Source organism: Schistocerca nitens, chromosome 4 (assembly GCF_023898315.1).
Source record: "Schistocerca nitens isolate TAMUIC-IGC-003100 chromosome 4, iqSchNite1.1, whole genome shotgun sequence".
Taxonomy (NCBI): Eukaryota; Metazoa; Arthropoda; class Insecta; order Orthoptera; family Acrididae; genus Schistocerca; species Schistocerca nitens.
This window is the reverse complement of record NC_064617.1, coordinates 699,499,877-699,524,062: the sequence shown is the minus strand read 5'-3', so window position 1 is coordinate 699,524,062 and position 24,186 is coordinate 699,499,877. Positions and strand designations below refer to the sequence as shown.

General features: G+C 41.7%; 1 protein-coding gene across 6 annotated transcripts in view; it reads left to right on the top strand.

Moving 5' to 3' along the window:
• Positions 1-24,186, top strand: part of LOC126253003 (UDP-glucosyltransferase 2-like) — a 324,067-nt gene that overhangs the window by 92,221 nt on the left and 207,660 nt on the right. For 5 of the 6 annotated variants that reach the window (XM_049954048.1, XM_049954046.1, XM_049954049.1 and 2 more), the window contains exons 1-2: positions 10,319-10,437; positions 18,729-18,923. The exons of the other annotated variant lie outside the window; for it this stretch is intronic. In XM_049954048.1, the coding sequence (XP_049810005.1) occupies positions 18,738-18,923 (186 nt within the window). In that variant the 5' untranslated portion in view covers positions 10,319-10,437; positions 18,729-18,737. Of the gene's footprint in view, positions 1-10,318; positions 10,438-18,728; positions 18,924-24,186 lie in introns of those variants that run through there. 6 annotated transcript variants of the gene reach the window in all.

Genomic DNA, 24,186 nt, shown 5'->3' with positions numbered 1-24,186 from the left:
CTCTAATGTTCATAATATTATAAAATGGAAATCAACAAAAGCGGAATAACAGCCCCTATCTGGCAAGAAACAATGGTTATTAGAGTGCATCATTCCTGAGAAACTTATAAAAGAAATGTCAGTTGCTGCCATCTAAGCTAAATCAGAATTCAGAAGACAGGTTTCATGTGCGTACTGTGACTGCATCAGGTATTCATCGAATGCAGCTGATGGGTCAGAATGATCAGTGGCATTGGGAAGCCCAAAGAGCCCAAGCATAAACTGAATTTGGAGGTGTGAATGAAGTAGTTTTTACTGATCTACTCCTGTCACATCCTGATCTTAGAACAGAATTTTGTCGGCAGTTCCAAGTATAGTGAAGACGGTGTTTTCTTTCCCACAGAACTGCTGCTTTTGCGAACCAGGTGGTCATAAAATGTGAATGCGACTATTCTGTTATTGCAGCAGAAGCCTTAGCTGTTGCACAGAGATTACAAAATTTCATGATGGCCATCAGCTGAGGATGACACGGTGGTCGTCAGTACCACTGGGCTTGCCGAGGGTTGTTTGGATGGAGTTTACTTTTCTTTTTATAATATGACAGGAAATTCTAAAATTGGTGGAAAATTAAAAACCCAAGGTGGCAGTCCTACCCCAAGAGTCCTATTTATAAAATTCATGATGGCTGGTCTGTGAATACTGTGCTCGCCTGCATGGTTGCCAAATTTTCCCCATACCTTTGACATGTAATGAAGCTGGTGTACCTCGGCATACCGGCAAAGCAGCATGGTAGTCCTAAGATTAAAATGAGACAAAATTAAAAATTATTGATTTTCCCCAATCCTATGACTTTCTAGTTCAGAATCAACTTTCCCTAAGTTTAAAACTGTGTGTTGTTCGAACATCAATGATAGGCTGGGATGGTAATACTGGTTCTTTATCTAACATCTAAACAATTTCCTGCACACCTCTTCCATCACAGTTTACCACCTCAAGTTCTAAACACAACAGATGAATTGCCCTAAGTTTAAAAATGTTTTTAGTGGAAGTAGGATGAGACTTTCCGTGTTTATTTAAATAAATGTGGGCAGGTGTTTTCCATGCACATCACAAAGTTTTGGCTCATTCACGCAGGCCGCAGCCGCACTTTGTGCTCTTGCTTGCACCAAGTCCAGCCACCAAACGTTGTGACAAATTAGCTGACCGGGGCACTACCACTCTGGTAGGCTGAGGCACCACGAGACACACTGCCACATCCTGCTGTGCTCGCGCTGGCAGTTCGGACTGACTAGCCGCCTGCCGTGGTTCATATCTACAAAGCACCATGCACTCCTGGACAGGACAGTGGTGGGTGGACCAGCCTCCGTCCCCTTCTCCACAACTGTGCCAATAGCTGGCTGCACTGAGTCCCATCAGCACTTCAGTTGACACATCACAGATAGTCACAGGCGGGATCACAGTCACGATTCTGTCTGGAGTCAGAATAATTGGGCTGCTGATCATAGGTAAGACAATCACCGTTTCTGCTGCAGGCAGGAAATTGTTTGGGTGTGTCCGTGATGGCCTGCTATTTGCGGTTTTCATAGCTGACCTATATTCCAGAACATAAAAATCCACTTAATAGTCGCAAAGATGTTAGTTGATGATAGTTAGCTATTCCGTTGTTCCATGGATCGAATTCACGATAAAAATTTTGGTATTGGAACATGTCAACCGAAAAAACATAGAACACATACATATAACACAAAAAATACAGGTAAAACATAATATTTTTATGTGCTGGCCATTTGAAGTTCCTTTTAAATAACTAATTGTCTCTATTCGAGACTTCCTCTATGGTATGGATGGCGTTGTTAAGGAGAAACCCTCTTAATCTATATTTAAAAACACTTCTGCTATCAGACATTTTAGCCGGCCGGAGTGGCCGTGCGGTTCTAGGCGCTACAGTCTGGAGCCGAGCGACCGCTACGGTCGCAGGTTCCAATCCTTCCTCGGGCATGGATGTGTGTGATGTCCTTAGGTTGGATAGGTTTAATTGGTTCTAAGTTCTAGGCGACTTATGACCTCAGAAGTTAAGTCGCATAGTGCTCAAAGCCATTTTCAGACATTTTATTTTCGTGAGTAGATTGTCGAAGTGTCTTATAACTGTCTATTTCACCCATTTCTATGCCAAAGTGTGATTCATGAAAAGGTAATGCAGATCATTTTTTTCCTTTTACTGCTGTGAATATCTCTGTTATTCTCAAATTTTGATGGATTGTTAATAACAAATTTCGTAAGTGAATAAATTAACCGAGAGGCGTTGATATTCCCAGCTGGCTAAAGAGATATTGTTTGAAGAACATTCTGCACAATTAGAGCGAATAATTTGGCCACCCAGATCAATCATTTTTGGGACATACTCTAGTTGTCAGTTCGTTCACGAAATTTTGCACCGGAAATTCTGAATGGCAAACATAATTCTAATTACCTTAATCTGGGCAATGAATACTTTTTGCCTTAGCGAGGAGCTACGCCATGATATTACCCAACAAGCCATCAATGAATGACAACATACAAAATACGTTAACTTACTGACTTATACATCTTCGAAGTTGACAATTATTAGGAATTTTAATACACAGTCTTAATGTACCTCAAAAATATTTACTTCCACTTCTTAGCATGTCATCAGATAACTAAGTACTACACTGATAGTCCACTCAGCTTCAACGGGAATTCATAGCTGTACAAAGATTATAGTACAAAGATATGAGACATTTTATAACTATATCGATACAAAACACAAGCGTAATCTAATACTAAAGAGCCTCAGAACGAATAAATGATATGTCACAGTAAATTCAAATGCGTATTAAAGCTATATGACTCTGTAAGTCAAACACTTTGTACAAACGAGTAAAGGCACAGGCTACTGCATCATGTGGACAAACTGGTGAATGTGATGAACAAACTGAAAAAATGGGGTGGGAGGAGGCAGGAATAAAGTCAATTGAATGTGGGCGTGGAACAGTTGTATTAAGCTTATCCAATTTTTGAGATAAATAATAACTGGCTTCTGCTACTTTAGTAAGGGTGCGTGATGGAACTTTGGTCATTGAGGAGCAGGTGAAGTTTCTTTTATTGTTTGTTATTGGTCAGATTCCGAGTAATGTTAGTTTTCTGCTTTTAGTTCCTCTGTAGAGAGCATCACATTTCACGTTATATGAATGACGTTCGTTCAGAGTATGTTCAGCAAAAACGGGATCTTCCATTTTCAGGCTCAGTCTCCTTTCATGCCCTGTCAGTCTAGTGATTATAGACCTACCTGATTAACCTACATATAATTTGTCACACTGATTGCAGGAAATTATCTTAATTCCACTCTGTTCTAAAGGTGTAATCTTATCTTTACTGTTGAGCAGGAGGTGGGCAACAGTACTTATAGCGTCAAAAGCTGGAGTATACATCCTGAATTTTAGTTTCCTGACAAAAACCTGTGAAATTCCTCCACATAAAGCATGTGGTCCATTTGTTATCCTCCATCTCTTCTTTTTATTCACCACAGACAGCATGAGATCACACTGATAACATATGTTATATGTGGGTAGGAATTCATGGGTTCTTTCCAGCAAACTAAAATCCAGTAGATATACTCCAGTTTTCTACTCTAGAAACACTGTTGCCCGCCTTCTATTCGACAGTAATGATAAGCTTCCATCTTTAGAACAGAGTCGAATATAGAGAATTTCGTACAATCTGTGGGGCAAATTGTATCTAGATCAACCAGGTAGGGCTGTAGCTAGTAGACTTACCAAGCATGAAAGGAGGTGCAGATAGAGAAAAAGATTCCGTATTTGCTGAACATGCTCTAAATGCATGGCATTCAAATGATGTGAAATGTTATGTTCTCTGCAGAGTAAATGAATGCAGAAAACTTACATCACTCCAAATTCTGGTCATTAATAAACACTAGTCAAGGTATTCTTTCCTGGTCTTGTCATTAATGACCACAGCTGCATTATTCTCCCTTACTAAAGGAATAGCAACCCCAGTTACTATTTATCTCATCATTACTTAATGAACTTCTTATATCTGTTCCACACCCACATTCCATAAACTGTTTTCTCCCCCCTATTTTTAGGCCTGTTATGACATTGACCAGTTTGTCCAGATGACCTAGTTACCTGAGTTGTAAATCTTACATCACAGTGTATTCAACATTAAAACTATATGAATGTACTTCTTCAGAGCTCTTTAGGTATTACATTATGCTTATATTTTGTATCGATTTAGGCATAAAATGTCACGTATCCTTGTACAGCAATCTTTGTCCAGCTATGAATTGTCACTTAAGTTAAGTGGGAGTCGACCATCTGTTTAGCAATAAGTTATCTGGCGGTGACCTAAGTAGCTGTAAGCCAGTTCTAATGCAACTGTAAAATAAATATTATTGTGGGATATTGATACCGTGTATTCAAGTTACTAATATGCCTATGTTTCTCCAACAACCGACGGAATATTCCATTACTATTGTCGATACTTATTTTTATGACAAAAGTAGCCACGCATAAACTCTTTAATAGATCTTCAAAGGAGGTTTTCCCAACTTAGATTTTCGTCGATGTGCAGACCTAAGAACATACGATTATCTACCCTGTCTGTTACTTCTTGTTGTTAGAGCAGATTAACAGTAGGTACGATGTTTTTGGCAGTACAAAACGAATGAACTAAATTTTTACAAAGTTTAAAACTAGGCTATTTGTACGAAACTACTCAGTAATTTTCAAAAAAACGTCATTAAGTACTTTCTATGTTCATGCTTATTTTTCCAGCATCACATTTTTTTTATCTGCAGACAAATAAAATGGCACCTCATTAACATAAAGGAAGAACAGTAGTAGTCCAGTCATCGTACCGAAATGGATTCCCATTGTAATTCCTCCCTATGCGGATGATGTGGCGTCAGTGTTTACATTACTGAGACAGCCTAGTGTATCTTTCTGTCTTCTGTTTCTTAAATGAGAGCTAAACCAGGCATTTGCTGAACTACATCCATACTAATACCAAATGCAGAAGTAACTCTGTCACGTTTGCACGACTAAACCGCTGAACCGATATCCCTGACATTTGGCATAGATACCTTGAACCCAGAGGAAGAAAATAGTATACCTTAAAAGTGCGTAATTCAAGATATTTATTGATTTGAAGAATATTACGCGAAATATAGAACAATAATCACTCTTTGAAAAATGTATTTAGCCGGCCGGAGTGGCCAGGCGGTTCTAGGCACTACAGTCTGGAACCGAGCGACCGCTACGGTCGCAGGTTCGAATCCTGCCTCGGGCATTGATGTGTGTGATGTCCTTAGGTTAGTTAGGTTTAATTATTTCTAAGTTCTAGGCGACTGATGACCTCAGATGTTAAGTCGCATAGTGCTCAGAGCCATTTGAACCAGCCGAAAGGTATTTACTCTTTCACTTTTGAAGTTAATCAAATTTGTGGAAATGCATTTATTGGTTGATATTTTTACGTAACATGATTGAGCGTAATCAGTTCAACTCTTATTCAGTACCAATAGTGCTCAGAGCCTCAGAGCTTATTCAGTCCTCAACGTGTTTGGTCCATACTTCCATACTAATAACGCTATTATTAATTGCGAAAGTAACTGTCTCATATGTTTTCGCGACTGTGACGCTGAGCCACTTCCGATAAAATTTGGTGCAGAAGTAGCTTGTACCCTCAGAAAGAGCACAGGCTACTTTAGAAATTTGTATATTTTTTATTATTAACGTTTTCAAATGTGGTATTGAGAATGGCACGCAGACGACGCTGGCGTGATCAGCGACTCGCAGTGTCTGTAGATTATTCCGTGACAGTGCATATCCAATGTCATTGTGTGGGTGGTTTATGATATTGAGTTGCTAAACCATCAGGCTTTGCTGAAGAGTTTTGGTGTAGTTATGACAATAAAATCGGACCGTAAGCTAAAAAACTCTCTTTCAGACTATTACCACCAGCCTCGCAGACGTTAAGTCTGATTTGGCACATAGTTCAAAGAGAGTACAAGCTGCGAAAGTTACTCGAATACAGCAAAACTCAGAGCAATCGCATGCCCACTGGACTTCGGGTGCGTACCGTAAGAGCTACAAAGACATTATAACAATTACAAGCTCGTCGCATTTTAGACGCTGGGCGGCATGCGTCACTTATAACTTCCAAGATACTTGAAGACTTACAACAATAGCACAGCACTATTTAAAGACTGTACGAGAGAGAGACAGACATCATTGCATATCGAAAGTGGGAGGCTTGGGTGCAGCTGAATTTGCCTATGAACTATTAATTGACTATGTTAATCATAAAATAGTCATAATAAGGGGATGGACAAAAAATGTACAAGAACCATGAAATGAACCATAGAAATCCCTAAAAACTCTACTTCTGCACGAATGTAATGAATCAAGGGATTTTAAATATCATTAGAAAATTTAATGCAAGCTTTCATATTCGGCATACAGCAAAATAATAGAAACACCTTCATGATGTACCTACATATTGGCACTGCATACATTTTTTATACACTGACATCTTGGAAAATTAAAAGCTTATTTCCTCACCATCGATAATAACAAAACTAGTGATATGTGAGCCAACCAGCGGGTTACATCCGGCATTCCACAAAAATTTTGTTTCCCTAATCAAATACTGTGTTTGACACAATGGAATGACTTAGACAATTCGTATAATATCTCAGTTGATGATTTATCATTTAAAATTTTTGTTATGTGCTGAATAAATGTATAAATACCTGACTCAGTATAATGTGTCCATTTGAAATAAAAACAGTTGTTGGCTAAGTACCCATTACCACAAAGATGCATAACAACCCTAGAGTACGTTAATCTCTCAAAAATTATAAAATATGATGAAAGCAGTAACACTGGGCGGTAGTTATACACTACTGGCCATTAAAATTGCTACACCAAGAAGACATGCAGATGATAAACGGGTATTCATTGGACAAATTTATTATACTAGAACTGACATCTGATTACATTTTCACGCAATTTTGGTGCGTAGATCCTGAGAAATCAGTACCCAGAACAACCACCTCTGGCCATAATAAGGTCTTGATACGCCTGGGCATTGAGTCAAACAAAGCTTGGATGGCGTGTACAGGTAGAGCTGCCCATGCAGCTTCAACACGATACCACAGTTCATCAACAGTAGTGACTGGCGTATTGTGACGAGCCAGTTTCTCGGCCACCGTTGACCAGACGTTTTCAGTTGGTGAGAGATCTGGAGAATGTGCTGGCCAGGGCAGCAGTCGAACATTTTCTGTATCCAGTAAGGCCCGTACAGGACCTGCAACATGCGGTTGTGCATTATCCTGCTGAAATGTAGGGTTTCGCAGTGATCGAATGAAGGGTAGAGCCACAGGTCGTAACACATCTGAAATGTAATGTCCAATGTTCAAAGTGCCGTCAATGCGAACAAGAGGTGACCGAGAAGTGTAACCAATGGCAACCCATACCGTCACGCCGGGTCATACGCCAGTATGGCTTCCAATGTGCGTTCACCGCGATGTCGCCAAACACGGATGCGACTATCATGATACTGTAAACAGAGCCTGGATTCATCCGAAAAAAAATAACGTTTTGCCATTCGTGCACCCAGTTTCATCGTTGAGTACACCATCGCAGGCGCTCCTGTCTGTGATGCAGCGTCAAGGGTAACCGCAGCCATGGTCTCCGAGCTGATAGTCCATGCTGCTGCAAACGTCGTAGAACTGTTCGTGCAGATGGTTGTTGTCTTGCAAACGTCCCCATCTGTTGACTCAGGGATCGAGACGTGGCTGCACGACCCGTTGCAGCTGTGCGGATAAGATGTCTGTCATCTCGACTGCTAGTGATACGAGGCCGTTGGGATCTAACACGGCGTTCCGTATTACCCTCCTGAACCCACTGATTCCATATTCTACTAACAGTCATTGGATCTCGACCAAAGCGAGCAGCAATGTCGCGATACGATAAACCGCAATCGTGATAGACTACATCCGACCTTTATCAAAGTCGGAAACGTAATGGTACGCATTTCTCATCCTTACACGAGGCATCACAACAACATTTCACCAGGCAACGGCGGTCAACTGCTGTTTGTGTATGAGAAATCGGTTGGAAACTTTCCTCATGTCAGCACGTTGCAAGTCTTGTCACCGGCGCCAACCTTGTGTGAATGCTCTGAAAAGCTAATCATTTGCATATCACAGCATCTTCTTCCTGTCGGTTAAATTTCGCGTCTGTAGCACGTCATCTTCGTGGTGTAGCAATTGTAATGGCCAGTAGTGTAGACATCTGGATAATCTGCCATTTCATAGAAAGACTTCACAATGGCATATTTCAATTTTGTGGGAAATCACTTGAGTTAATAATGTATCAAATTATTGACTAAGAATGTTATATATTACAGGTCCACAACTTTTCATTATCTTATTGGAGATATTGCCCACCCAATTTAGACTTATGATGATCGTCCATGTTTCAGATGAGTACAGGAGATTAATTTCTAATTCACTAAATATCCTCCGTTTTGCTCCTTCACTATAACATACTGTTTTGCTTTCTCTTCTGAAAGACTTGCACCGATTTTCTCTTCTATTAAAAAAAAGTAATTATTAAAAATATCTGCTACACTTCAGTTGTTTGCAACACTTCTATTCCATTTAACATAAATAATGTAATCTTTTATGGCTTGCACGCATCTCGTGGTCGTGCGGTAGCGTTCTCGCTTCCCACACCCGGGTTCCCGGGTTCGATTCCCGGCGGGGTCAGGGATTTTCTCTGCCTCGTGATGGCTGGGTGTTGTGTGCTGTCCTTAGGTTAGTTAGGTTTAAGTAGTTCTAAGTTCTAGGGGACTGATGACCATAGATGTTAAGTCCCATAGTGCTCAGAGCCATTTTATGGCTTTTTTCCCTGTTTCTCTTTTAACAATATTCGATCTCGATTTCAGTTTCTTGACTAATCTGTGAATTTTGCACAAGATTTTCATACTCTCGGATTTTTTACGGCTTTTCGCTCCACAAGAATTTGGCTAGGAAACCACTTAGGTATACTATTTGTGGTCTAAGGATAGTACTAGTAATTTTAAGGCTACTTATAAACCAGCATTGGCCTCCAGAGCTACTCACATGGGCCTACTTTTCTCTAACTGTATATTTAAACATGTTATTCATATATATATATATATATATATATATATATATATATATATATATATATATATATATATATATATAGTAAGGAATGGGGTAAGATATATCACAGCATCAAACGCATCAACAAAAAAATCTCCACAATAACATCCTCACAAGGGACTCGGAGTGTTATCCCGCCTATCCCTGAAGCCAAAACAACGTATAAAAATCAAATTATTGCACCTGTCGTCTACCAGTCCCATCATACACATTGTCTGCAAACAGTTTGAGCTATGCTTCGTATGCGTGTGAATTACTACGTAATTACTACGTAATAAAGGAGAAGCAATAGGCCTACTTTAAGACAAAACATTCACACATACACAGCCAATAAACACAGCCAACACACACAAACAAACAAAAAAGAAAGAAAACTGCAGCGCAAAGAAGGAGAACACTCAAGTAAACATCACATGCAGTTCAGATATGAGCTCCCACAGTACCTTAAAATCGAAAAATTTTCTGAAGTGTGCCGGGCTATTAATGACGAAACGTAGCTGGTGCAGCACTTCATTATTTAAAGCACTAATGTCATTTTGTTGGCTCATTACTTTAACAAAGCGTAGTTAACAAGTTTTCCTCTCGACCGCTATTGTAATTGGCATTTTTCTCTAATGATTTGTTAAAATCAAACAGATCTGTACTTTTTTATGGGTAAACTTTACGTATCTGGTTTATGTATTTTATCAGTCGATACTATTTCTTTCCGTCTCTTTTCAAGCTCCACGCATCGAATCGGTGCTCTCCATAATACCATGATGCAATCGCTTCTGACGGGGGTTACTTGGAAAAAAAATGAAACTGCAATATAATGTTTCCAATTATACTGGAAATGTAAAGATCAAATTTCCACCTTGGTTCTTCGTACTCTTATTTCGTCGTAAAGCTACACTTGGTTTCCCAAGAAGTATCCAATAATAGGTAGTAAATTTCTATAATGGCAGTGACACAATGTTACGAGGAATTCTTCAAGAGGGTCATTGTTGACATAAGAGGCTGCTATCGGTATGATTAATCGAAAGCTACGTAAGTACCGCGACGCAGTGACGCAAAGCGCTACCTAGATAAGTGATACTATGAGAGACATCTCTCTCCACAAGTACTCACCGCCTGAAAACCTGCAAAAGACAGTAGAGACGCGCTCAACCAACATCACAAGCAGGCTGCGGTCACAGGAGACCGAGTAAGCGTGTAGCACGAGCTCATCGCTCCCTCGTAAGCAGGTGAGACAGATGGTTAGGCTGTTACGGGTAGTTGGTGTGGTTAGTCCCATCTGAGTTTTCACAATAAAGTGTGGCGCAAATTCTGCGTAACCCTTCTAATTTTTTCTGTATTTTAAATTTCTTTCGTTATAAAGAGAAATGTACATAATTTAAATATATAGGAAATGGTTTTGAGTAAATTTCTGTAACGTTTGATGACTCGTTAATGGCTGGTACATCGGAGTAGATGACACATCTGAAGTGATATTCCTGCTCAGTCACTGTTGATTCAGAGCGGAAAGCGAGTTTCGGCGTCTTTTTCGGTTGTAGGAGTTTTGAGTTCAATAACAGTGAAAGAAGACACTCTGAACTGAAGGTCTTAAGATGCTACAGTTCAGTAATAAAATAGTAGCGTTTTGGAAGGGGTTATCGAAACTATAAAGTGATTCCTTAACTTAAAACTTACTGGATTTTATTCAGTGTCTGCTGTCAAACGTAGCTCCTTTGAAATTTATGTTGAACTACGTAAGGTTTGATGCTGCTGGTAGAGAAATTAGGATCTGGGCAGTGTTTAGAACTCTGTTTATTATAAAGGCTCCGAACGATAAAGGCGATAAACCTATATCGCGGTTATCAGCGAGACTGCTGATACCATTCAACTACCAGAATTTATCTGGCTTGACGGATAGCGTTCGTGCTCTGTCGTTCCAAGTGTACCTCCGTCCGCTGTGGCATCAATGAAATGCCACAAATTTGCGTGACGATGCAGTCTCACCCGAGACTTTTGCTGTCGGCCTCAAGGAAGACAGGAACATTGCGAACGTGTTTCTTAAATAATTATTAGGATCTGGAGAACAAATTTTTCTCTGTGACCTTGGTTATATCCCATTAAGAAAATGGTTGATCATAATATACTACATAGTGATGAAATGAAAAATAATATTCTGTCATAGTGTCAGCGTAAGGCCCATGCGAAATCAATGGCCGGCAGAGAGAATGCGAAACAATCCTGGATATATAAAATGTTACGTGCAATGGAAGCTTCATAAAAAACTGTTGTGTGAACTGTTTCGAAATCATGAGTGTTTTGAATCTTCATGAAATGGAAGCAGACGAAAGGTGTGCTTGTTAGATGTGCAACCAAGTCTCTCAGTCAACGCGATGATACGGAAACAAGAACGTACTTAGAAATGCGATCTACTTCTGCCTATTGTCTCTTGTTAGTGTTTACAGGCCCAGCAGCTGAGACAGATGGTAAGATATTTCTGCTGCTTCCATCACACAAGCTCGACAGTGGAACAAGGTGTCACTTTGTGTAGATGCTCAAATGGACACAAATTCTTCTCACACCATTCAGGAGAGAGATGAAAGAAGCTGCTATTAACGACAATATAAAAAATTACTATGGAAATGGAGTGTGTAATTAGATTGCTGACTGGAGGACTTTGTCCTGTTACGAAATTATGCCAGCTGATGAATGTGATTTATGAACTATCAGCATTGAGTTCAGCTATAGGACTATTGATTATTACTATAATTTTGTGAATGAGAGCGTACCGTGTCAAAAGTGGCTAGATGTTCGAGTAAAGAATACCTATGTAAACGCTGAACAAGTAATAGAATCGTCTGCTCAACACAAACTAAAATCTCTCGCCAAACTGATCATTTTTATAAACGATAAATATTTTCAGTATCCTTAATGGAGGCTTGTAATTAACAGTAAAATAAGATTGACATGAAAGTTGGTTACGTTTTGTATCCGGATCTAACAATAATCACTCACTCACTCATTGACGCATCGTAATCAGCGTAACAAATATGATCAATCACGAGCTGCACTGTGTCCAGAATTGAATTAAGTATCCAGCTTTGGATCCAAAATCTCTTACCAGTGATATGACACCTCCACGTACTTTAAGCAAACCGCATAAAAGTTAGGAATCACGTACTTATCTTAAACGACATTCAAATAGGTATTACCTTCACATAACTCACACTTGTACCATGGCCTTTCCATCTGTCAGTCGTCGTCTTTCGGAAAACTTTGAAAGCCTACAGAAAAAAATGCTTAAATTCAAAATTAAGTGCCTGAAATCAAAGTCCTGTTTAAATGTCAGTACTAGTTATAAGTATCATTTCGTAATAAAATTAACTGACATGCACAGTAAGTCTCAAATCATATATTCCTCACAAAAAAATCCTTTCTTCCCGAAAATAGTTTTCCTAGAAGACTAACTAAATTTCGTTGCCTTAATATTCTTGACATGGGAAATGTATCCACGAAAAGTTAAGACAGAGAATATTAATGTCCCTTAAACTGGCCATTTCACTGTTCCATTGTGTTGAGGTTTAGGTCTTACTCCTTAACTGAAAGTCTTACGAACCTGGTTACACAATTAACAGTTTTGAACCAATTAGGTGTAATCAAGCGCTACCTAAGTCTATCGGCATGTACCTCTAATGATTGGCTTTGTATTTGCTACACTTCTTGAAAATTCCAATGGAGCTCTATGTCTGAGCAGGCATAGAAATTGGTTGTCATACTGAGGAAGGCTGTGACATTTAGCACTCAAAACTATGGTACCAAGGGTCTCTGCAAGGTTTGTAGACTGTATGATCTGTCCTTTCAGTTAGTAAATAACACCAAGAGCTAGGCCCAAGAAAAGAGCTACGGTGTCTTTAGCCACTGACGTCACACATTCCAATATTTCTTTCTATGACGTGTATTTGGAATGGTCATTAGTGCTGTATATCACTTAAGCTGCGAATTTTCGTAATACGTAGGTATAACTACGGAAAACACAAAATACGATATATTAGATTCAATAACACTTAGATCAACTCGGCTGCTGCTTGGTTACAATGAAAGGGATGCTGTGCTTCTATGAGCCCCAGAAGTAGCAATGTCTCTGGACAAGGTTCCACACAGAGGATCTCTGATGTGGACGAAAATACGATTTTTGCATCAAAGCAAAATAGCAGTTCAAAGAAACAAAAAATTGTATTATTTTCAAAATATTTTTTTTCAATAACAGTACAAAACATAGGTTGGTCTCTCATTGTCACTACTGATCAAAGTTGCAGGTTTAGGTATACCTGGTGCTGACTGGAGTTCAGTCTTTATAGCAAAGTGAAGCATCACTTTAAAGAAACCTAAATTATTTCTCTGACTGTACAAAACACGTGTAGATCACTTATTGGCCTAAGGTACACTTGGTGATGACTGACTTACGTAGTTCCACACTAGAAACTACTTTACACTTCGATGAAATAATATTCCGAACAGTATTTTTCACAACTGAAAAATTGTTCAAACGACTCTGTGCACTATGGGACTAAACTTCTGAGGTCAGCAGTCCCCTAGAACTTAGAACTACTTAAACCTAAGTAATCTAAGGACACCACACACATCCATTCCCGAGGCAGGATTCGAACCTGCGACCGTAGCGGTAGCGTGGTTCCAGACAGAAACGCCTAGAACCGCACGGCCACACCGGCTGGCTTTACAACTGAATATAATACACATTCATATAGGTAAGAAACGAGGGTTGCTACGTTTTTATCTAGCAGTTTTCAACTATTTCTGAAAGTCACTCATACTTTATAGCGACCACATGGTACAGTGTTAATCTTATTGCAGTACAGTTATAATCTTCTACTGATAACGCTTGAAATGCCTGGGCTAGCAGGACAGAGCGGGTTAGGTCGTGGAAAGGGGCCAAAATGAGGTTGTGGCCAGTTACACTCAACATACAAGCTTTATTTGTCCACACACCATATTACACAACAATGCAAAACACTCAAAACCTTAATCGACCTCCCTTAACTAAGTTTAGATCAGCTGAAGGCCACACTCAAAATGCAAGACGCAAGGCCTAAGCAAAAACTTAAAATACAAGGTCCTTCTGGAGGTTTGACCCAAAATATTTTCAAAATCTTCTGTCTAAACAGGTTGAAGGCCTTAGCACTTTAATTTTAATGGAACTCGGCTGGAGGCCGCCTATTAAGCAATAAGAAGCGTTTCAATTCAATGGTAGAAGGCATCTTAAGACAATGGAAGCAAATTCGGCTGAAGGCCCCATAAAAAACATCAAAATCGGATCCCTTAAGGGCAATACAAGAACACTAATTTAAATGATATTAAAACTCGGCTGAAGGCCACACATCAACACAATAATTTAACCTCTTAAGGCCTTAAAAGATTTGATGTAAAATTCGGCTGAAGGCTCCTATAAGAACAACAATCTCATGCATTAAGTGCAAGACAAGAACATTAATTCAAGAGATATTAAAACTCGGCTGAAGGCCACACATTAACACAATAATCTAATGGGTTAAGGCCTCAAAAGATTTGATGTAAAATTCGGTTGAAGGTCCCTATAGCAACACCAATCTCATGCCTTAAGTGCAAGACAAGAACATTAATTCAGGATATATAAAAACTCGGCTGAAGGCCACACATCAACCAAATAACTAAAACTCAAACAGGGAAGTTACTATGTATCAGACACGGAACGGCGCTCAGAAGCTCCAAGGGTCGGCCTGGAATGGTAACACTGACGCCCGTTTAGGCGAAACAGGCATCCTGACCAACAATTTCTTAATCGGAAGGCAACTCAACAGAGAGACAGGTGACTGACCAATCAACCAAATCAGTTCCGCTCCACGCAGCCAGAAAAACGACCATAAGGTTTCAATAAAACGACACACAGAATCAAACGAAGAAAGGTAAACAGTTGAGGCTAAATAGTAAGTTAAGCGAGAACTCAACTTCCATGTCCAAGATCGGTGAGTCACGAACTTCGTAGCACTCGCAAGCAGCACCTCACACTCCAACCACACGTGAACGCCGCCAGCGGCTCGAGCCCAACTCTGCGCGACGGGGGCTTGCTTGTTGCTCCACACCAACTGACCAAATGGACTGCTGGTCCATCTGCGACTGCTGCTCCGTCGCGACTACACTGCTGGTGCGTCTCCAACTCACTGACTTCCTTCGGATGGACGACGTCCCAGAGACACTGGCTCGGACCCAACCATGCAGAGTGAACACAACCGACATCTCTGCACAGGAAGGAACCGACCCAAATACACCACGTCGATGAGACGACCGACCGAACGACCAACCAACGGTCGTCCCCACTGATACTGGCTGTGCGGACTTCACTGGGGCTCCGTGCCCGACTGCACTGGTTCTGCGTCCCAACCGCCCTACTGGTCCATCTCCAACTGAGCTCCCAACTTAACTCCCGACACACGACGACCCGGAAATACTATCGGTGACTCCAGAGATGGCACGACAGTGCACTTATCGATACGCGCTGCTGCTGCCACTCATGGGCAAGTACGGCAGGAAGATAGTGACCCCAAGTAAATGGAATAAGAAAACGAGACGACAGTACCGTAATAGAAGATGACAAACAATAAATGGCATGAACATGAGCAGTGCACGGCTCAACGCTAATGTATTGTGTTGCACATTGGATAGTTCATAAGACTTCTATCAAATAAAATACTGAATAGTAATTTTTAAATCTGAATTTAATAAACATTTATATTAATTGAGAAGTGGGATTGCTATGCTGTCAATTACCCACTTGCAACTACTTTTTAGTGTCACACTAACATTATAGTGACCTCATGCTAGGTTATTAATTTCATCTTGCAATAAAAAACGTTTATCACTTATACTGATAAATCTAACTTATTCTGTCGCACAGTGGATGTTAACATTCAGTACAACTAGACTGTCTTCCACAGGTCAAACACACCATCCATTCTGTAACTATAAATCATAGCTTCCTGTCTAATAGTAGCATGTTCTTTGCCCATGAAAACGTAAAAAGTCAAAATCACGTTATAAAATCGGTAAGATGGTTACCTAGGTCGTTGTTGGATCCTGAGTTTGTGATCTGACTTAAAAGTTTGTTAAATATCTTTATGAATTGTCTAGTCCGAGACATTTGCTGTTCATAACCACATTGTTGTTTCGTCTTGGTCTGGTTTAGGGAATCACATCTTCATTTTGTTAAAAATCCGAGCGAAATCTGGTTTACATCCCTTTACATGGAGTTGCTGGAGTACACCCTGCATCTCATCCTGGAAAATTTTCCACGTAGGTAACCATGAAATACAGCACACATTTCCTTCTTTTGCATTACGGACCACCCTATGTATAATTAGTCTTGGCAGTCCACTAGTCCATAACAGCCACCCTCTGACAGAAACCTGATAAAAGTACAGCTGACAGCTGTGTCATACGAGGAATAACACATATGCTAGTTAGAACGCATCAGCAAGTATCGGTTTGTATGAGACTTACTTGATTGTGCAATACATACCCATCGTGGCACGGTTCCGGTGATATTCATACAACGAGGTGGGGTGGGAGTGGTGGGAGTGTTAGAGAGGGCTGCAAGCGTGTGATGAAAGGGAGCATTTGCTAAAATGTGTACAAATACTTATCCAGAAAGACAGCTGAGTCCAGACATATTGACATGTTCAAACTAGCATGTGCCTTAGCAAAGGAAGTTTAAGGGAAAGGGAAGTGAGGAAGGGGTGACATGTGAACAATGAATCTTAAGCATATGATTGCCTAACTGCCCTATGAATATATCTAGCACCCATGTCTCTTTTCTCATACGTTGAAATAAGTAACGGTTCATCCTGTCGAAAAAATATATATTGACTGGTGACAAGGCTTGACACGTGTATGCAAGAGTGGCTTTAAAACTAACGTTAAAATTCAGTTTGAATGTCCATAGAGCTTTTCCCCTGGGGATTGTGTACCTTGAGGAGTCGCACTGTTCTGTGATAGGAGGATCAAAGCATTGTGTTTACTGTGTTGTCGTAACAGCTTCGTCATGTGTGATTTGAAAGATTATATGAATCTTTTAGCGAGTTGTTAGGCTCAGCATGAAACTGGGCAGTCCAGAATTGTGAAGTGCCATTGGTTTCACAAAGTAGTTTAAATCCCTGATGGGATGCATCAACGCAGTCACAAGGCTGTTGATAAAAAAAAAAATCCCTTTCGCCTACTCCAATCGCTGCCTTTTTTCATTATATTTGCTTCTATTGTCAATTAAATTCAATAGCTCTTGTGTTATCCAATGATTTCTAGGAGGGCATGTCTTACCTCTTGGATTCCCTGCTGCCATTATTATTTCGTCTCTGAAAGCCGTCCATTTGTCTCTTATTGTACTCCCTTTCCGTATGTAAGCCAGTTGTTGCCTAACTCAAACTCTCTGGTTCATCTCATTTCTCCAGGTCCCAAACCCTTTATTTCCTCCCTTTATATAGTTTCTTCCATTCAATCTGCAGTTCATGACAAATTATGATCAGAGTCCACATATGCCCCTGAGAACGTCGTACATTTTAGGATCTGGTATCGAAATATCTGTCTTCAATCTGAAACCATCCAGTGTCTCCATATCTGTTCCATGAGTGCAGCTGTCTTACAAGATTCCCAGACCAAGTGTCAGCGAATATAAAATTATGCTCTGAGGAAAATTTTGATAGACAGCTTTCTCATTCATTCTTTCTCCCAATCTATGTGCTCCAGTTTTTCCTTCCATTCCTTTGCCTACTATCGAATCCCAGTCCTCTGGTCCCTCTTAGTTTTAAGACCGTTGTTCTTACGCTGTCTTACGTGACTGCGAGCTGCACACTGCTTGTTGCAGAGTCATTAGAAATTCCTCGTTGATACGCCAGCCAGAGCGAAAATCTTGTTCAGTGTAGTGATGGGCATGTTCAAACGTGATAACTCCTTTCTTTTCTCTAATCGGGTTTCTACATTGTAACACCCACTTTTAAATTTTGATTGTTAAAATCTGAAATATTCTTGCAGCTGAAACTTTGTCCTTTGTTGCCATTAGTAATTAACATGATTAACAATTTACTAAGGGTCAATCCACGGCGATGGCTACGACGTTAGCCGATATTATTTCTAATCTGCCCCCATCTGCATTCCATCACAATGACCCGCTGCTCATTTAGCAATCACAATCTTATTGACTCTGCACACTCGGTGCTCGACAATCGATCCTTTACCTCCTCATGACCCATGTAAGTGGATGATTTTCTCTGTTAGGGAATCTCTTACAACAGTGACAAATCTTATTACATTGATTCTGTACAAAGATACATACCATGATTAATGTCATTCGACAGGGTCACATGAGCACTACTACTGGTTCTATACCATCTATAGCGCTCCAAGCAACCTGTGTGCCTTTTTACGTAAGCTACTTATATTTTGTCACATGAGCTTATTACTTCTTCGTCACTGATGACGGGCTCTCCACCACCACTGGCAGGTTCCGACCATGAGGACAGCAGTGCTGCTAGCAGCCGCCTGCCTGCTGACTTTGGATGAAAGATGTCTGGGGGCCAGGATCCTGGCAGTGGTGCCGACCCCATCCATCAGCCACCAGTTGCCGTTGAGGACTGTACTGCTGGAACTGGCCAGGCGCGGCCACCAGGTCACATTCATCACCACCCACCCCATTCGGGTAAGTCAGCTAGCACTCTTCGCCTTCATTTTTATGAATATTAAAGAAAGCTTGTGGGTGGGGAAAAACATCAAATATCCTGTGAGATAACAATAACTAATTTCTAGAATGAAATTTTCACTCTAGAACGGAGTGTGCGCTGATATGAAACTTCCTGGCAGATTAAAACTGTGTGCCCGACCGAGACTCGAACTCGGGACCTCTGCCTTTCGCGGGCAAGTGCTCTACCGACTGAGCTACCCAAGCAAGACTCACGCCCCGTCCTCACAGCTTTAATTCCGCCAGTACCTCGTCTCCTACCTTCCAAACTTTACAGAAGCTCTCCTGCGAACCTTGCAGAACTAGCACTCCTGAAAGAAAGGATATTGCGGATAGATGGCTTAGCCACAGCCTAGGGGTTGTTTCTAGAATGAAATTTTCACTCTACAGCGGAGTGTGCGCTGATATGAAACTTCCTGGCAGATTAAAACTGTGTGCCGGACCGAGACTCGAACTCGGGACCTTTGCCTTTCGCGGACAAGTGCTCTACCGACTGAGCTACCCAAGCACGACTTACGCCCCGTCCTCACATAATTTGATTATTGTAAGGCGTCCTGAAACAGATTAAGAGATTTTTACGGTGACTAATGCTGTGACACATGAAATGTGGATGATGAATGAATGGTAGCTATTAATTTGCATTGTATCACATCAATTATATACGTGCTGTTGATGTTTACTGTAACTGAGAATGACCAAACGATCTCCAGGCAAACGATGTTGTATAATTTAAATTATGCTTTACCATTTGTAAAAAGTATAACTCTCGGAATCAGTGATGTGACATGCACAAGATAAGAGGACGCACACAACACCAGAGCCATAACAAGTGATTTAAATGGCAGAGAGACGGCGTGCATGTAGGCCCAACAGCAGACTCTTGTGTCACTGTTACACAACGTTCAGTCGGTGTGGAGCCGTCACAGGAAGTGAAAACATTTAACGAAGTGCCACTGTGCCTCGCCAACATCACAGGGTGGAATATCAGGGAGTACCAGCAAGTGAGCGCATTCGGTCAGGGTAAAATGATTCATCTCTGGGAGGCGGGTCTGTCGTTCGTGACTTCGCGGCTCGTATGGGGCATGATGCTTCAATAGAGAGGTGTGTGTGGAAACATGGGGAGAAGAGGGCAGTACACAGTGCCGACAGGATGTTGGACGCCTCAAAGTGGCCACAGCTCTAGGTGAACGCCATATTGTCCTCTTGGACATAACTGACGGAAGAGCTTCATCCTCAGATCTGGCATGACATAGCATTTCTACGGAGGGGACATGCGCGTGTCGACTGTTGGACGCTGTCTTTTGAGGGATGGACTGGTGGCATGCACGCCATTCTGTCAGCTTTCAATGAGAATAACCCGTCAGAAGCGCAGACTACAATGGACAAACAAACGACACTAGCGTGGCGAGTGGCAAAACGTTGTGGTTTTTCGACGTGATCCACTTCATCTTATCCTACAGTGCTGCTTGCCTAAGCGTTCGGCGCCGCTGTAGTGAACGCCATCGGTATTGTGTGCGGCATAGAGGACAAATGCCAAGTGCCTGTAACATGCGACCTTCTCTCCTATGTCTTGAGGGCAATATGAACGGCTACTGCTACATCAGGGATGTTTTACAGCTGAGACCATGCAGCTCCTGCTGACCATTCCACATCCCATATTTCAGCAGGACAACGCCCAGCCACATTTGGCGAGGAATGTGCAAGCCTTTTTCGAAGAATGACGGATACCACTTCCCATTCACGTGATATGTAGACTATCGAACATGCCTTGGAGATGGTCGGTCGGTGTTTGTTCAGGTCCTCCTCCAATCAGAGTCGATGGTTTGTGAACGCACCTACAATCCGCGTGGTAGAGTATTCAACAGTCCACATTCAGATGCTTATTGATTTCATACCACGACGTCTAGCGGCTCTGCTGCCAGCATTTGGTGGTGATATTCCATATTGAATTTCCAGAGTCACAGTGCATGAGCAGGTCCGTAAATCATATCATTTTTTTTTGTCATGTCCCTAATGGTGAAATAAATTTCATTGTGATCACATTTCTCTGTCTTGGTGTTTCACTTTCTTCAAAGAGTAGTGTATATAGCAAAAATATAATTTCATTTGGTAACAATTATCTTTGATCACCAAAAACAGTTTTTACTATAGTAATGTGCTGTAAACAATGTGCACATTCAAGACAGTGGACATAGCGCGCATGTTCATACGGTAATAACTATGTTGAATGATTTTACAAGTACTGGCAAATATTTTTTTTTTTGGTCATAAGTCTTCTGAGTGGTTTGATGCGGCCCGCCACGAATTCCCCTCCTGTGCTAACCTCTTCATCTCAGAGTAGCTCTTGCAACTATGTCCTCAATTATATACTGGATGTATTTCAATCTCTGTCATCCTCGACAGTTTTTGCCCTCTACAGCTCCCTCTAGTACCATGGAAGTCATTCCCTCCTGTCTTAACAGATGTCCTATGGTACTGTCCCTTCTCCTTATCAGTGTTTTCCACATATTCCTTTCCTCCCCTCATCTGCAAAGAACCTCCTCATTCATTATCTTATCAGTCCACCTATTTCTTCCTAATTTATATCACTGACTCACTTGGTTCGTCAGCGCTCGGCATTTCACGGTGCCCGATTTGAACCAAGCATATTACCAAATTCTCCTAACAGAGGGCCGGCCGCGGTGGTCTCGCGGTTCTAGGTGCTCAGTCCGGTGCCGCGCGACTGCTACGGTCGCAGGTTCGAATCCTGCCTCGGGCATGGATGTGTGTGATGTCCTTAGGTTAGTTAGGTTTAAGTAGTTCTAAGTTCTAGGGGACTGATGACCACAGATGTTAAGTCCCATAGTGCTCAGAGCCATTTGAACCAGAGGAAGCCAATGTGACCACTTCATTTACCACCGATTGGAACTTGGAGGTTAAGCGGTTGCCCTTCAAGTTGTCGACGAGTGCGGCTGTTTTACTTAAGCTCTTGGATTCGGTGTTGGGCGTCATTAAATTCAGATTTGCGTAAAATTATATGGATGACTTAGTGGTTTACAGTACATCATTTCCAAATATCACGAACATCATCGTCAGGTCCAGTTGTGTGGCGCATCAGGAGATATCTTTCCTACGGCATCTGCTCTCGGCCAACAGAATGACTTGAACACTGACAAACTCGGGCTATATACCACTTTTAGTCTCCTATAACTAAAAAGGGAATAGCGAGGTTCAAGGGAATGATTAATTTTTTTCCAAAATTCATGCACAAATTCCCAAAACTGACGAGGCTTTTAAATTTGTTGCGACGGGAAGGGGAACCGTTGAGACTGACAGAGAGCCAGCAGAGTGCCTTCGATGACTTGAAGACTGCATTAAGTAATGCTCTGGTGTTGGCGGGCCTAGATTTAGACCATCCTTTCATCTTTCAAACCAATGCTTCCAATTCAGGGCCAGTGGCAGTATTGTAGCAGGAGCGAGACGGAGAGCACAGGACAGTCACCTGCGGATCCCGTTCGTTGACGCCCACTGAAAGTAAATATTCAGTGTACGCTATTCTATTTGCCACTGGGAAATTCAAGTTCTATTTAGAGCATCGTGAATTCATCCTTCACACGGAAAGCCATGTCCTCACTTTGGTGTTGGTACAGCTTCATAAAACTGGGTGCACTGCCCATTGGACAGTGCCGTTTTCCAGTTCCAAATTCTCCGTCAGGGATACAAGAGGACAGGAGAACCTGGTGGAGGATGTGGTCGACTGTTTGGGGAAAGAGGGTGAGGGCTCTTGGTGGATTCAGGTGGAGGGGAGGTTGTTAGTTCAGTAGTTACCAAGGTGCCAAATTTGTTTGTTGACCCAGGCGAGCAGTAGCAGCACGATCTGGAACTGAGGATTATCAAGCGTGGTTTGGAAACTCGTGAAGATATCCCAGGACATGAGCTGAAAAAAGTGATTTTCTGATCCCACACTAGGAAGGGTGGGCAGATAGATGTGCCTCCCCAGGGTGCTGGTACTGGCTCTATCCCAAGACTGAGTTGGTTGTAGGACAGAATGTGGCCATTTACAAAACTATTCACAAGATTAAGCAGTCTTTGACATGGCCATCATTGTATAAGGATATGAGAATAGTTATGGGTCAGTTCAAGGAAGTGTAAGGTTGCCAAAACCAATTCTGAAGGATGTACAGGGGTTGCTCCAATCCTCATGGGCTGAGCATCCAATGAAGCGTTTATCGATTATGTAGGACCAAAGATGCCTTCACGCAATTTGTCTGGTTCGCACCAAATGGAGAAGTGACTGCAGGTGCTATGACAGGGGGTGCCAGTACTAAATACCTCATAAAAATATTTTCCGTGTTTGAGCTTCCCGTCATTGTCATAAGTGACAATGCTATGAGATCCAAGATTCTCATAAGTGACAATGTTCCAGGATTTGATTAATGGGAGTTCCAGAAACTCAGGTTTCAACATGCGATTACACACGACACCACCACTCTACTATCACCAGCCATTCTTTGCAGATAGATTTAATAGGAACGTTACAGATGCGGTGAGTATATATCATGCTGAAGACCTGAGAAAATGGAATGATTCCCTGCCATTGTTCAATTTTGCGTTAAACTCATCAAGGCATGAAGATATTAGCCCGCTCCAGCATCTCTCATGTTTCCCTATCTGCCGAACTGCCCATTATCTAACCTGTCATCCAATGCCAGCTTGTCGCCTGATGAGAGCCCCACTGAAGCTGTCAGGGGCAACTGGTGTTGGACTAAGGCTTACATAGAAAGGGACCACAAAAGAAAAGTGGCATAGTGCAACCATGGCTGATGTCCAGGGAACTTCAAGGTGAACCACTTGCTTTTTGTGAAGAACTTTGGGGAACGAGACAATGGAAGTGAAGCCCCGTGTAAGCTGACATCAAGTTTTGTGGGCTCATGGTGCGTCCTCGAGATGATCACCCTTGTCACTCTTTGGATCAGAAATGAGGAGACAGTGCGCTACCAATGGATGCACCTGAGCCAGATGAAAGCTGGTGGTTCCATATAGACTTTTATGGGTGGCGGTGTGGGGGGGGGGTGTGGGGCGGGGGGGGGGGGGCAGACTGAGCAGTGCCGAGATCCGATACATTGTGTCCGGCTTGCAAGTGGTCTGACCTTTGGCCAGAGAGGGTGCAGATGTGGTACTGAGTCTTTGGTGGCTGCAAACAAGCTGTCACTCCATTGTAGTTGAACTGGTGAGCAGGAAAGGA